The 15,624-nt window shown below is 42.9% G+C and overlaps 1 protein-coding gene across 5 annotated transcripts in view; it reads left to right on the top strand.

Moving 5' to 3' along the window:
• PHIP (pleckstrin homology domain interacting protein) overlaps positions 1-15,624 on the top strand; it is a 207,055-nt gene that overhangs the window by 174,015 nt on the left and 17,416 nt on the right. For all 5 annotated transcript variants that reach the window (XM_053287002.1, XM_053286999.1, XM_053287000.1 and 2 more), the window contains 5 exons: positions 5,437-5,592; positions 6,670-6,790; positions 7,920-8,045; positions 14,641-14,713; positions 15,158-15,208. In XM_053287002.1, coding sequence (XP_053142977.1) covers positions 5,437-5,592; positions 6,670-6,790; positions 7,920-8,045; positions 14,641-14,713; positions 15,158-15,208 — 527 coding nt within the window. The remainder of the gene's footprint in view (positions 1-5,436; positions 5,593-6,669; positions 6,791-7,919; positions 8,046-14,640; positions 14,714-15,157; positions 15,209-15,624) is intronic.

Genomic DNA, 15,624 nt, shown 5'->3' with positions numbered 1-15,624 from the left:
TGTTGTTCGAAGAGACGCTTTTTGTTTTCAGAAATTCATTAAAAAATATTGGATTTTTTTGTTCCAGAAACATTTTAAAAACCTTTGGAGGCAAACATTTTTCAAGGATTCTCGTCCTTTTACTTTATTAGACAACTTCATAGTTATCAGCACTGTTGGATCTCCCCTGTCCCTGGAAAAATATGCTAAACCGTTTGCTATCAAGGTCAACATATTTTTATATAGTTATTGAATTTTCAGCATTAACATTTCAGGACAGAGCTGTGCTGAATGCTCCCACTCTTCAATGATAAAGGCAGCCTTTAAAGTAGAAGAATGAAGACTTGACCCCCAGTGTAATTGGCCTGGCCATCTTAAAATGCAACTGCACAAAGGCAGCTGCATTTGGCAAACCATTTCACTGAAGTGAATCTCTATGGTTTATAAAATTGCCCAGATCCCAGCACAGTTCCAATATTTTCAGTGCGTGTTGGCATGGTTAAAATGGCTTAAATTAGCATGGGCAGCTGCTCCCTTAAACATCTAGCTATGTGGAGTAACCTGCATAAAAAGCTTTGACTGGAGGTGTGCACGGAACCTTTTTCCGCGGTTTGCTTAGAATTCAAACCAGACACGGGATTGCAAACTGGTTCTGTTGAACTGGCTGGTCGGGTCCATTCAGTGAACCAGTTTTAACTGGTTTGAATTGGTTCACCCATAGAATTGGTTCACCCATAATGAATTGGTTCACCCATAATGGGCAACATGAACCACCCCATTATTCCCTATGGGTAGCTCCTATGGACACCAAAACGGGTTGGATGGTAGGCATGACGGGTGCTACCTACTACCCAACCCACAAAACAATCGGGCAATCGGGTGATTTTTAATGAATTTTTGATCCCCACCCCCTGGGCAGTAGATGAACCCTACTGACCCAAGGGAAAAAACAAAACAAAATTCATTAAAAATTGGGAATAATTAGGTGGTTCATTATTCCCTATGGGCAAAACAGTGCACTGCCACACAGGTTTTGAAACTACAAAATCTCAATCTGTCGCTCTCAAAACACACACACTGCATTTCAAACACAGTCCAAAAAATAATCACTGACTCAGAATCCACTGCTATCCACAATTATGAGTTGATTGCAGCAGCAGCACACACCCTTAGCAGGCATGACCATAAGCTTAGCTAAATCAATGTCCTCTTCAGCCACATTTTGACTGAGTACTCTTGGTGCAATGTGAAGCAGAAAGTCTCAAGGATAGATATGGAGACCATCTCACAGCAATCAGAGAGAAAATATTACAGATAGTAGAGAGAGCTGATCTTCCACTGTCCATTTCTCACCACAACACCATCTCACAAGCAGACCAAACCACAACAACTCAAGGAAGGCACCCAAGTTCTGTCTTTGTCCATCTGAGATCCAGTAAAACCAGACAGTTAAAGCAATAGCACAACAAGCATATTATAATCAGTGGTGAAAAAACAAAAACAAACACCATCTTCCTTGAGAAAATCTCTTCTCTTTGTGTTTAGATACTAAGCCATGGCCTCAGATTGGCTGGACCACAGCTGACAGCCTGCCTGGCTGACACATGTCAGGGCAGTAGTCCACCTACTCATCACAGGCCATGGTTGGAGGGTGCATGCGTGTCTGTCCTGCTTGGGAGAAAAGTTAACAGTAACACACAAAGTCAAACCTGCCTGTTTGTTTGTTTGTTTGTGTGTTTGTTTGTTTATTGTTTGTTTGTTAAATTTATATACTGCCTTTCATTAAAACAATCCCAAGGGGGTTAATCCTCAGGGCACCAGTCCATCAGTTGCAGTTGGTGGTGGTGACCATGAGTCACTCACCCTCAATGTGCAGTTCAGGATAGCCTGGCAGGGGGAGGTTGGCTTTGAGAAAGACGAGTTGCTCCATCAAGCCAGTATCCAAACTCGAACAATGGGATGCCTCCATGTCCAAGGCCATGGAGAACACCGCCTCACTCTGGATTGGCAGACATGAGAAGAAATGAACGGCAACTGCCGCCAAGTCTGGCCAGACTTGGCAGTGTGTTGCCCCAAACTGGACTGGGTCTATCTCCAGGTTTACCACTGGTTCCTGCAGGTACTGCAAAACTGACTGCACAACACTGCCGCAGGGTTTGGTGGGCTCTTCCCGTACCCCTGGCAAGGCACCCCAAACACCCCCATTTGAACCCCTGGGTGGAACACTCATGTGGAACTGCCAGCTGTATTGGCACTGCCAGGGACACCACACTTCTGGCTTGGGAAGTTGTAACGATGCTGCTGGTGGGGGAGTGTGTACTCGAAATAGGTACTCGAGCACCCTCCTCCTGGTTCAGACTCTGCCTCCTCTCCTGAACCTGCCTAACCTCTTGAACCAGGAGGTCCTTCCACCTGGGCAGTTCATTAGGAGTTACACTAACCGGCTGCTGAAGGTGGTGTGTGATGGGAGGTTGCAGTTGGAGTGAGCAGCCAGCTCCACCACTTGGTGCCATTCTCCACCACCTGGAATGGCTGGTTGTCCAGGGCCATCATCTCTCCAATTGTCCGGGTGATGAGAAGAGACTCTGGACAAACAGATCACTTCCCCACCAATTGCACTCACTGTTCAACTGGCAACATCCCCTGCTTGAGAGCAGGAGCACATGCCTTGCCACTGCTAGTCGAGGGCACAGTAGGCAGCCTATTGCTGCCATCAGGAGCATGGACCCCCTCATGATGCTGTTGCAGATGCCTCAGCATTGCTGACATCTCAAAACGCTTAGGATGCTGACCTGTTCTCTACAGTGAGTGCAGACAGCATGTGTAGGTTCACCTTGGCAGAACTCAAAGTGGTCACACACCATGCTGCTCTTGGTCCACCACCCTCTGTCCAGGGCTGAGAAGGTCCAGGAACAATTGGAATGACTTCCTTCTGCTCTTCCTCAGCCTTGGACTGGGTGGGATTGGGGAGGATGATGCGGAGAGAGAAGAGAGCCATCTGACTGCTGGGCTAGCAAGTGATGACATCACCTCTGCCGCTGCCACAGGAAGAGCTTCTTCCTTGACAGAGGAGCCCTCTACCCACTTCTACCTCAGCCACCATAGGTGGTTGCACTGTGGGAGCAGACAGTATCACCAGATAGGTGAGCCTGCACACAACAACCTCTAGAGCAGGGGTTCTCAACGTGTGGGTCCCCAGATGTTATTGGACTTCAACTCCCATAATCCCCAGCCCCAGTGGCCTTTGGTTGGGGATTATGGGAGTTGAAGTCCAATTACATCTGGGGACCCACATATTGAGAATCCCTGCTCTAGAGGGATGGTGGCGACTTGGGGAGTAGGCTCCTCTCTCCGCATTCACCCCCAACAACTATCAGCATCACCCCTCCTTCTGCCTGGCACTCTGCTCCTAGCTCTGCACTGTACCCTCCCGGAGGACATTTTGTTGGTTTTAAATTAAAGCCCTAGCTCTGTTGGGGTGTTAGAGAGGAATACAATGAATATATACCACTTTTCAACAAAAGCTTCCCAAAGCAGTTTACATAGATAATCTAAAAAAGAAACATAAGATAGACACCAGCAACAGCCACTCGAGGGATGCTGTGCTGGGGATAGATAGGGCAAGTTGCTTTCCCCCTGCTAAATAAAGAGAATCACCACTTTTAAAAGGTGCCTCTTTGCTCAGTTGGCAGGGGACAGGGTTGCCTTCAGCAGGTGTAGGGCCAGGGTGGACTATTTATTATGCTGTGCATGCCACACATGGTGCTATCGGTAGCGCTGTAGTGCACATAGAGAGAGGATTATTGTGGCTTAAGCTACCTAGTACTCGCCTACTTCTGCTGCTCAGTCCTAGTACCTACCTACGTATATCCCTTCCCCCAAATATTTAAAATAAAGAACTCTAACCTAGCCAAGGGAAGGGGAGAGGCTCACCAATCCGGTATTGTCGTCTTTTGGCATCTTCAGCTGGTATCTGTCTGACCAGGAGCTCCAGGCAATCATGCCAAGCGTACACTGGCATTCAACAGCCAAGGGGAGGGCAAATGGGGCCTCGCAGGTGGCGGGCCACCCACCCAAAAAAACAGAAAAGAACGGGGGAAACAAACCAGCAACTAGTTAAATTCACTTGAGTGCTGGTATTTTAGGAAAACAAAAAGCAGTTACCTTTGCTAACTGAGCAAAGAGGCATCTTTTAGTGGTGATTCTCTTTATTTAGTGGGGTGCGGGGGCGGGGGAAGCAACTGGTTTTATACAACCCCAGCCCAGCATCCCTCCAGTAGCTGTTACTGGTGTCAATCTTATGCTTCTTTTTCGATTGTGAGCCCTTTGGGGAAAGGGGACCATCTTATTTATCTATTATACTTTGAGATCTTTGGTTGAATGGCGGTATATAAAAATCCATTGTAGTAGTAGTTACTGTTGTTGCTAAGAAAAAGGAAAATGAGACAGATAACCCCACCTGCCTCCCTCCCTCCCTCCACCAGCAGAAGGTCCTGTAGAGCAGTATCTGTTGCAGTGCAGACTAGTGATTCACCTCAGTGTTTCAGCTGCGGGCCCAGCAAGGCTGGCCAGCAGGTCAGTGGGCAGGCAGCCCATCAAAAGCAAGGCAAGACAGCCAGCTCTCTTCTTTCTGATCCAGAGGCAGAGTGCAGCCAGGCACTGTCTGGGCTTTAAACACACTTTGAAACTCCCTCGCTCCCCCCCCCCCCACACAAGCCAATGGGGGCAAAGTTTCCCTGACAATACTTGATTTGGAATGACAACAAGCCAGCCAGAGGAAAGTAGATTGCAAGCCAATTAGCAAGGGAGAAATACAAGTAAACAAGCAGACAAAATGGCAGCCACCATAGCCACTTGAACCTTCAAACCAGTTTAAATTTTCACTTTTCTTGAAGGCCAGCCTGGTTCACATTCAAACCGGACAAACCAACCCAGTTTGGGGTGAACAGGCTCATTTCAAACCATTTGTGCACATCTGTAGTTTTGACCACAAATGGGGAAATGGTTAGTTATAAAGAAATACTGCTAGGCTAAACTTTTGAAAGGTGTTTTGCATTTATCTCACTGTCCTGGTTCTAGAAGATAACTAAATGCACATGTCTATTCCACCCTGGTTCAAGTGGATTCATTTATATGCACATGCATGTGCACGCACACACGCATACTCTCTCTCAACTTTCATCCATCTAATTCAGTCTTACCCCATGGCTAATTATGACTGAATATAAGGGAAAGGGTAGAAACTAATTTGCAGATTCATGGAAGATAGGTGTGATGAGTTTTGAGGATCAAATATGTGTTCTTCATGTATTTAGAATTGATCGCTATCATTTGGTTGCTCCTAAAAGAGGAGTGGAGTGGATTGTTCATATTATTGTTGTTTGCTTAATTGTTATACAATTTCTTGAGAGACAAGGGTAATTATATCAGTTATGTTCATCTTCTGCTTTATTTCAGCTGTGTTTCCAGAGGAGCTTGGAACTAGTGTTCCTTTAACTAATGTTGAAAGCAGATCATTGATCTACAAACCTCTGGATGGAGAATGGGGTTCTAGAACCAGAGATGATGAATGTGAAAGAATAATTTTAGGGATAAGCCACTTGATGACTCTAGGTAATAATCATTTATGAAATATAAAAACAATACTTAATGCTCATGTGTGTCCATGAGAGTTTTAAAATTGACTTTGTGGGTTTAATTTCTTCTTAAAGTACTTTTTAAAAAATGCATATAATTGTTGGAACTGCTTTATATGTGGTGATATTCCTACACTACTGTCATTTCCTTACATATTCCTGCACTATTGTCATCTCCTTTCTATCATCTCCTTGAAGAGAACAATCTCAAAACAGTGGTCCATCAGCTAGTAACCTCCAGGCTTGACTATTGTTATGCGCTCTATGTGGGGCTGCCTTTGTACATAGTTCAGAAACTTCAGTTAGTTCAAAATGCAGCTGCCAGACTGGTCTCTGGGGTAACCCAGAGAGACCATATTATGCCTGTTATCAAACACTTGCATTGGCTGCCAATATGTTTCTGGGCAAAAAACAAAGTGCTGGTTATCACTTTTAAAGCCCTGAACGATTTAGGTCCAGGTTACCTTAGAGAGCGCCTTCTTCTGTATAACCCCCATTGTTGAGATCATCTTTAGAGGTCCGTCTCCAGTGACCACTGGTATGTCTGATGGCAACTTGGAACTGGGCCTTCTCTGCAGCTGCTCCTGGCCTATGGAATGCACTCCCAGCAGATATCCATAGTTTGGGTTCGTTGTTGGCCTTTAAGAGAGCCCTAAAAACTTACCACGTTGGCCTTGCCTTCCAAGGTTTAAATTGTTCTTAAGTATTTTTAATTGGTTTTAAATGACTTTGAACTGTTTTAAATTTGTTTTTATATTGCTTTAAGCAGATTGTTTTAAATGGTGTTTGTTTTTGTTTTTTATTCTATTTTGCTGTTATGTTGGTCAAAGACCAAAATAAAGACTATGCTTGTTTTTTACTTTCTGTACACCACCCAGAGCCTTTGTGTGTGTGTGTGTGTGTGTGTGTGTGTGTGTGTGTGTGTGTGTGTATAAATATCTATCTGATATACTTGTTGAGAGGCTTGCAGAGTTAGCATCTGTCTACCCTTCAACATCTATTAATGTGCTTCCCTATCCCTAATGTAGTAATGGCATTTTCTTTTTATGTTTAGATCTTGCTTCTGCTTTTGTGGCACCTGTGGATTTCCAAGCTTATCCAATGTACTGCACTGTTGTTGCATATCCTACTGATCTCAGTACAATTAAGCAAAGACTGGAAAATAGATTTTACAGGTTTGTTCTTAGTTTACTTTATTGATACTGTTAAGCAAAAATATATTGTCTCTTGGGCAGCTTTTGTCTGTAATTGGGTTGTATACTGTGCTTGATAACACTGTGGTATACACTGAGATACTTGTGAAGACTGTCACGATGTACTGTTAAACTTGCCGAGCTGGAGCCCAGCTTGGCGTGACCTAAATTTTCTGGACTTTGAAGATCTCTAATAGCATTTTTAAGTGCCCTATGGCAGAGGTGTCCAACTGCGACCTTTCGGCTGTTGTTGGCCTGCAACTCTCATCATCCCTGGCTTCTGGCCAGTGTGACTAGGAATGATGGGAGTTGTAGGCCAACAACAGCTGGAGGATCACAGTTTGATACCCTTGCCCAATGGGTTTCTTCTCTTTCTATAACTTTGTATTTCTCACATAGTGTGTGTGTGTGTGTGTGTATGTATGTATGTATAAAATATTGTATTTATATTTTATATTTGTGTCAGTGTTAAATTTAACACAGCATTTCCTCCTTGAAACTGCTCAAAAGATTATGTGTAGGAAGGTAAGATAGGGTTTTTAAAATGTTGTTGTTTAACAAATCCCTTTGGAAATAGCTAGCTATTTTAACCTTTTCCTCTTTTTACTGAAGGAACAGAATGAACTAACACATGTTCTTCAATGGTCTCTTCATTGCAGCTAGATTTTACTTAGGTTTCCTGGTTTCCATTTTTGTGTTGCTATGTGCTGTTCTTATATAGCAGCTTTGTGGTGCTACAAATGAAGCAAACTGCACTGGTTTGCTGTCTTCAGAGCTTACGAAACAGGAATTACCAGACCTCAGTCCTAGCACCTGTTTTTCAGTGCCATGCTCTGCCTGGAAAATATGAAAAAGAGCCCTAATAACATCCGCACAGTGCATTTTCTTTGCTGCCAAGTAACCATAGCTTGCCCCATGCCACTGGGATTGCAAAGAGTATAGCTTCCAATTGTAACTAAACTTTAGCATCTCTTTTTTTAAGCATTGACAGTTTACCCTACTTTGGGAAACTCTTGGTTGACTCACCTTTTTTACATATTTAAACAAAGAAAAAATAAAGAACCTTTTTCAGTATTGGTGTCAGTACAGTATTTGTTTTTCATTTTCAAAGGCGACTTTCTTCACTTATGTGGGAAGTTCGGTATATAGAATATAATACACGGACATTCAATGAACCAGGAAGTCCCATTGTCAAATCTGCGAAGTTTGTTACAGATCTCCTGCTACACTTCATAAAGTAAGCTAATGAATAGCTTGAAAGCATAGGTTCTACTAATAGATTTAAACATATTTTGCATATTTTATCTGTACCCAGTGTACAGCATTTATGTATTTGTTGTTGTGTATTGTATAATGTGTAAAGCATTTATTTCATTGTTAGAGATAAGAAATTGGGAATATAAGACATAGAATTCTTATTGCCTATGATTGCACCCAAAATCATTCAATGGAGCCAAGAACACAAAAGCATTTCAGTAATCTTGTGCATAACAATTTAGCAACTTAATTCTTTGTTAACAGCTCTTAAACCCTTCCATAACACACCTGATGAGTACACGCCCCACTTTAAACTTGCTGTCACTGTAATTGCAAATAAAATGACTTCTTCTGGCCCCAGTTACTCCCTTATGCATCGTTCTTGCATTTCTTACCACTAATGTTAAGTCCTAGTAACAAATAGATATTTTTTGCTTGTATTTGAATGAAAATGGCACTTGATAATGGATTGTGATCTGTTGTTTATAAGTATGGGTACTGCATGCACCTGCACAGGATCTCATGGATTGATTTTGTAGCTCCTCGTAGTGCCCCATTCTGGCTTGTGCGCATGGCGTGTTCGTAACTTTTGGTGGATAGGGTGCCATTTTGTCAGTTCCTTTCCAACCACCAAAGCATCAGCACCTCATTGGCCGCAGTTCCTTGCGTTTCGAATCGGTTCTACAAAACAAAGGAGATATGTTGATTTATTTGACTCAGACTGGCATTTATTTGAGAATTTCTTGCTTTTTGGACATCGGCTTTGTTTTAACTTGGATTACATTGGACTGGACTTTGACTACTTTTTGGATATTGGATGTTGGATTTGTCGATACCATAACACAGTTTTGCTGGCAAATGGACATTAAGAAGATATTTAAGAGGTGCACGTAGTAAGGCAGTAAACTCCCATCTACCGACTGTCACAACTCCTGCCTCTTATATCTCGGCAAACATCATAATCCTGCAGTCTGTAAGATTTACATATCATTCTTAAAACATACCTTAATGAACCATGTTCTTCAGCTTCGAGTTGTGCTTTATGCTCAATCCCTGAGATAGCAGACTCCAATGCCAAGGGCGCTGTCGAAGTCTGTGTCAGGATCTCCACCCATGCAGTTGAAATCCTCAACATCCACCGCTACTGCATCAACCTAGGAACATATCTTTAAGCATCTGAAGGAGCTTCCAAAAGGATCCTCCTTAATCCATCAGCACAAATACAAGCAAGAGAGGAGCTATTTGGATGAGGGTCTCTCACCTCAACTCCTAAAGAAGCATAGAGTCTGTGAAATCTCCTTTGAAGTCAACAGCTGGAACACCTCTGCCTCTGGGGTTTCAAAATCCCTATATCTCTTCCTCCCTGTTGACACCTCAACCTGCTTCCACCCACTTGACCTCGAGACATCATGTCAGTGTTGTGTCAATGGAGAATCCTCGCTCGCCTTTGATACCCACCCCTGGGGTTGCATGTCCATCCCCATCAGCATCCACCTTGACTACTCCGCATGGTCCGCTGATCCAATCTCTAGCTAGGACCCCAGAACAGTCCCCCTCGATACTGAGGGAGGCAGCTCTTCATCATCAAGAGTCTGCCTCTTTTGCAGGATCCGTGATCGTCTTTGAACTGGGGGAGGACCCTAAGGATGCAGATGCTGACTCAGACCCTACTATTGGAGTTCTATTGGGGACAGGGCCTGTTGTCCATGTGCTGTGGACTCAGAGACGGGATGGATTCTACTCCCAGTATTTCCAGATACTGAAGCAGGATGGGGGCATCCAGCCTATCATGGATCTCAGTTAGATCTACAAATTAATTGATGTGTGCAAGTTCTGAATGATAATAATCCAGCTCTGTACCAGAGGACTGGAGAGTAGCAAATGTAACACCGATTTTCAAAAAGGGATCCAGGGCTGATCTGGGAAATTACAGGCCGGTTAGCCTAACGTCCGTTCCAGGCAAATTGATGGAAAGCATCCACAAGGATAAAATTGTAAAGCACTTAGAACAGGACCTGCTGGGAGTGAGCCAGCATGGCTTCCGCAAAGGTAAATCTTGCCTCACAAACCTTTTGGACTTCTTTGAGAGTGTCAACGAGTGTGTGGATCAAGGTGATCCAGTTGACATAGTCTACCTGGACTTCCAAAAAGCTTTTGACAAAGTTCCTCATCAAAGACTCCTGAGGAAACTTAGCGGTCATGGGATAAGGGGACAAGTACATGTGTGGATTGCTAACTGGTTGAAAGACAGGAAACGGAGGGTAGGTATAAATGGAGAGTTTTCACAATGGAGGGAAGTAAGAAGTGGGGTCCCCCAGGGATCTGTACTGGGACCGGTGCTTTTTAATTTATTCATAAATGATCTAGAAGCAGGGGTAAGCAGCGATGTGGCCAAATTTGCAGATGATACCAAACTCTTCCGGGTAGTGAAATCCAAAATGGACTGTGAGCAGCTCCAAAAGGATCTCTCCAAACTGGGGGAGTGGGCGACAAAATGGCAATTGCGGTTCAATGTTAGTAAGTGTAAAGTGATGCACATTGGGACGAAAAACCCCAACTTCAAGTATATGCTGATGGGATCCGAGCTGTCGGTGACGGACCAGGAGAGGGATCTTGGGGTCGTGGTGTACAGCTCGTTGAAAGTGTCGACTCAATGTGCAGCAGCTGTGAAAAAGGCCAATTCCATGCTAGGGATCATTAGGAAGGGGGTTGAAAATAAAACGGCTAACATTGTAATGCCCTTATACAAAACTATGGTGCGACCACACTTGGAGTACTGCGTACAATTCTGGTCACCACATCTTAAAAAGGACATTGTTGAACTGGAGAAGGTACAGAAGAGGGCAACCAAGATGATCAGGGGCCCAGAGTACCTTTCTTATGAGGCAAGACTACAACACCTGGGGCTTTTTAGTTTAGAAAAAAGATGACTGCGGGGAGACATGATAGAGGTCTATAAAATCATGCATGGTGTGGAGAAAGTGGAGAGAGAGAAATTCTTTTCCCTCTCTCACAACACTAGAACCAGGGGTCACTCCATGAAATTGATTGCCAGGAGATCTAGGACCAACAAACGGAAGTACTTTTTCACACAACGCGTGATCCACTTGTGGAACTCTCTGCCACAGGATGTGGTGACAGCCAACAACCTGGATGGCTTTAAGAGGGGTTTGGATGACTTCATGGAGGAGAGGTCTATCAATGGCTACTAGTCGGAGGGCTGTGGGCCACCTCCAGCAGGATGCCTCTGAGTACCAGTTGCAGGGGAGTAATGGCAGGAGAGAGGGCACGCCCTCAATTCCTGTCTGTGGCTTCCAGCGGCATCTGGTGGGCCACTGTGCAAAACAGGATGCTGGACTAGATTGGCCTTGAGCCTGATCCAGCAGGGCTGTTCTTATGTTCTTAATGTTGCAAGGTATCTTACCGTTCCTCCACAGGGAGGAGTGGCTTGCAGCGTTGGATCTCAAGGACACGTACTTCCAAATAAGCGTTCAAGAGAACCACAGAAAGTACTTGAAGTTCACTGTAGGAAGTACAGTGTACCAATACAAGGTGCTCCCCTTCAGATTATCCACCACTTTGAGGGTTTTCAGGAAGTGCATGGCCATGGACAGCACATACCTCAGGACAAAAGGCATAATAGTTTTTTCTTAGTTGAATGATTGGTTACTGGAAGGACAGGACAAAGAAGAGTTACTTTCTCAGATCAAACTATGTGCTGAACCTTCTTCATCTGAAGAGGTCTGGTTACAGCTGCCGCTGACTCATTTGGTGGTGACTCGGGACCTTCTCTGTGGCTGCCCCAGGGCATGTGCTCCCTGCTGACATAAGAGCATCTCCTTCTCTGTTTGCTTTTAGGAGGACCCTGAAGATGTACCTGTTTCCCTGGGCTTTTAATAGAAATCAAAATTTTAATGTGTGTTTATTTGAGATTTTTTCTGTTTTATGAATTTTAACTTTTATATTGTTTTTATTTTATGTTTTAATTTGTATACCGCCTGGAGATTTCTATATTGGGCAGTATAGAAATACAATACAACAAATAAATAAAAAAATTTCACACATTTGTTCACCCAGGCTTTTAATTAGATATTGTTTTAATTATGTTATTAATAGTTTTAACATTTTAAATTTTAATTGTTGTAATGTTTTAATCTTTTTATCTGATGTGTTTATTGTTTTGTTACAAACTGCCCAGAGACTTGCATTTTGGGCAGTATACAAATGTGTTAATTTAAAAAATAATAAAACAACTAACTTCAGATCAGGGATATGATCACCGGATTCTGGGACAGACCTACTCAAATGGCTCAACACTTCCAGAGATTGCTAGGCCTAATGGCCTCTTACAGTGCAATTGTGTCATGCCCGTCTAAGGATGTGAAATCTTCAGTTGCGGTTTCTCCAGGTCTTCCAATCCAATGTGGAAAGTCAGCACACAGCTCTGACTGGTTGTGGACAGTAGAAGACAATCTCAGAGGGCTTCCCTTTTCAACTGCACATCCCCCACACGTTGGGTTACTGATGCTTCCCTCTTGGTTGGGGAGCTCAATGTGAACACCTGGTCCAGGGCTCATGAATGACTTAGCAGCGCTGGCTACATATCTGTATTTTAGATATCTTGGCTGTATTCCTGACCTTCAAGTCTTTCTTGTCTCCTCCTGCATGGTAGTGTGGTCTAGATAGAGCTCAACAACACCATGTTCATAGCCCATCTCAACAGACAGGGCAGGGCTATCTCCCGCTCGTTATGCGCCCTAAGCCTACAACTTTGGAACTGGTGCATTGCCCATTGTGTCCATCCTATTGCGATACATATCAGAGGCATAGACAGTGTACGAGCAGACTATCTGAGCAGATCTTTTCTGCACCAGCATCATCACGAGTGGGAAATCAATCCAAAGTACCTGCAACAAGTCTTCAGGATGTGGGGGACCCCAAGAATCGACATGTTTGCCATACAGAGAACAAGAACTGCCTCAGGAGTTGCTCAAGAGCGGAGTATGGCCAGGGCTCCATGGGAGACTCATTTCAGCACAGCAGGCTATAGGGACTCCTGTATGTTTCCTCCATGCCCATCTCAACTGGGTAGTAGAGAAACTTCTCTGAGATGATGGAAAGTGCATCTTGATTAACCCATGGTGGCCCCACAACCATGGTTTGCGTCGCTACTCAAACTGTTGAGTCACACACACATTTTCACCTGTCTCAACATCCAGACCTCCTGTCCAGAGACAGAGGGAAGTTTCTTCATCCGAACCTATGCATTCTGTGCTTGACAGCGTGGAAGTTCATCTCCTGAATCGGATTTTACTTAATAATGAGAAACTTTCCACTAGATGAAACTACTTAAGTAAGTGGAAGTGATCTCACACCTATGTTCAATCTCATGACTTTGATCCACTTAGGACAACAATACAACAGGTGCTCCTATACTTAACTACTTTAAAACTCTGGCATGGCAAACCCTTCTATCCAATTTCATCTTGCCACACTCTCCTCTAAACATGTAGACTGGGATGGGAAAACTGTGTTCACATCCCAATTGCAAGTGTTTTCTGGGGGGTATTAATAACTTGTTCCCTCCTATGTGGAAACCTATGAAACAGTGGCACCTCTCTTTGGTGCTTTCCTCCTTGACTGAGAAACCATTTGAGCCACTTGCCGCTACATCTATGAAGCTGCTAACTGAAAACTGCTTTCCTAGTGGTAATTACCACTGCATGTAGTGTTAACATCTCTGTGCATTGATGCTCCTTATACTAGGTTATATTTGGATATGGTCCATATGCATCTGGATCCTAGTGTTCACCCTAAAATTCTAATGGATTTCTATTTGAATCAGGACATTCTATTACCTACCTCCTTCCAAAACTCGTTCACTCCTCTGGAACGCTTTTTACATCAACTAGATGTTTGGAGTTCCCTCTTTCACTACCTTAAAAGAACAAATGACTTTCGTAAAAGTAATTGGCTCTTGGGAAAAGCTTGCAAATCACCAGTACTTATGAAACTAAACATGATCCAGATAAACAGGTTACTTACCTGTAACTGATGATCTGGTAGTGAACCGTTGACATTCATAAGACACTCCCATTCTTCCCCCCTGCAGTAGACTGAAGTACCAAAATAAAATAAAATAAAATAAAAAGGTGGGTGGGGGGCCGGGAAGGATTAATTAGGACTACTTACCAGTGACTTTATTCATGCGATGATCGTCTAAAAGTATGTAGTACACTGCTCTGGGCTCCTTGGAGAAAGAGTGGGATATAAAATGTAAAATAAATTTTAAAAAATAAATAAAATACTGTAAGCGATATTTTATACTAGGAGTACTGTTTCCCATGTTTGGGAAAGCATGGGAAACTAGCCTTTTAAGAAAAGTTGAGAGGGACCTTAAAAGTCTAATTTGGATTAACTTTTTAAGAAGAGTACATTATATTAGTAAAATCTTCCAAATAGGTAGTGCAGTATATTGAATATTTAATTATATACTGGACAGTTCAGATATTCTGTACAGCTATGAATATAAAGCCATTAACACATAGTGGGTTGTTGTTTTTTTATTTGAACAGAGATCAGGCTTGCTATGACATCGTTTCACTGTATAATACAATGAAGAAAAAAGTCTTGTCTGATTCAGAGGAGGTAAGCTAACTCAACATGTCCTAGATTTCTTTGGAGACTAGTGGTCTTATTTATATGAAGTAAAATCTGTATTCATGCTTTTCAGCCAGAAATTGCCTTGAAAGCTGCCTTTAGCATCTAAAATTGGATACAAATAATTATAATACAGCACAAAAAGCTGGGGTGGTGGAGGCAGGGAGGTTCTCAACTGGAGCTAATTCAGGTACAGTGGAAGACTGTCTAGTATTAGTTGCCATCTCTCCTGTGGCCTCAACAATGACAGTTTGTAGTGGGGATGCGGTCCATTCAAATCCAGTTCAGGTAAGCAATAGGAAGCAAAGACCCTACACATGCCTCTGTGTATGAACTGGTTTTTAGAGAGCTGGGGACTATATGTGACTAAGTATGAGATTGTATTGTAGTTAGTATTTTTATATCATGTGATGAGTATTTTATTACTCAAAGGAAGAAGAGAAAGATATTAACATGCCTGGCACTTCTACTCGAAAGAGGAAGGTAATCTTTTTTTTAATATCAGTGACTTTTGCTGGAATGTAAAGATGCAACAAACAATTTATTAATTTTGTTAACTGGTTAACTTGATAATGTGCCTTTTCATATTAACTAATAGCAGTGGTACATGTTTTAATCACTATTGCTGCTTTGATTTCCCAAATAGTGGGCTGGGACCTACAGTATGTCACTCATGTAGATACAGCAAAATCTGTATCTACACAAAAGCTTATCTGTATCTACAGAAGCTTAAGGCAGGGCTTAACAAATCCAAGGCACCAGGAAGCTATGATATCTAAAAATTTAACTGTGATGCCTAGACTAGGATATTCAGAGGTAGAGTTCTTTAATAAAATATTTATTTGCCCTGTTTCTGTTCTAAGTATTATTTTTCCTTCATGATCTCTGTTGTTCAGACA

Source organism: Hemicordylus capensis, chromosome 1, assembly GCF_027244095.1.
Source record: "Hemicordylus capensis ecotype Gifberg chromosome 1, rHemCap1.1.pri, whole genome shotgun sequence".
Lineage (NCBI taxonomy): Eukaryota > Metazoa > Chordata > Lepidosauria > Squamata > Cordylidae > Hemicordylus > Hemicordylus capensis.
The sequence above is the reverse complement of the archived record's forward strand: the minus strand, read 5'-3'. Positions and strand labels throughout refer to the sequence as shown.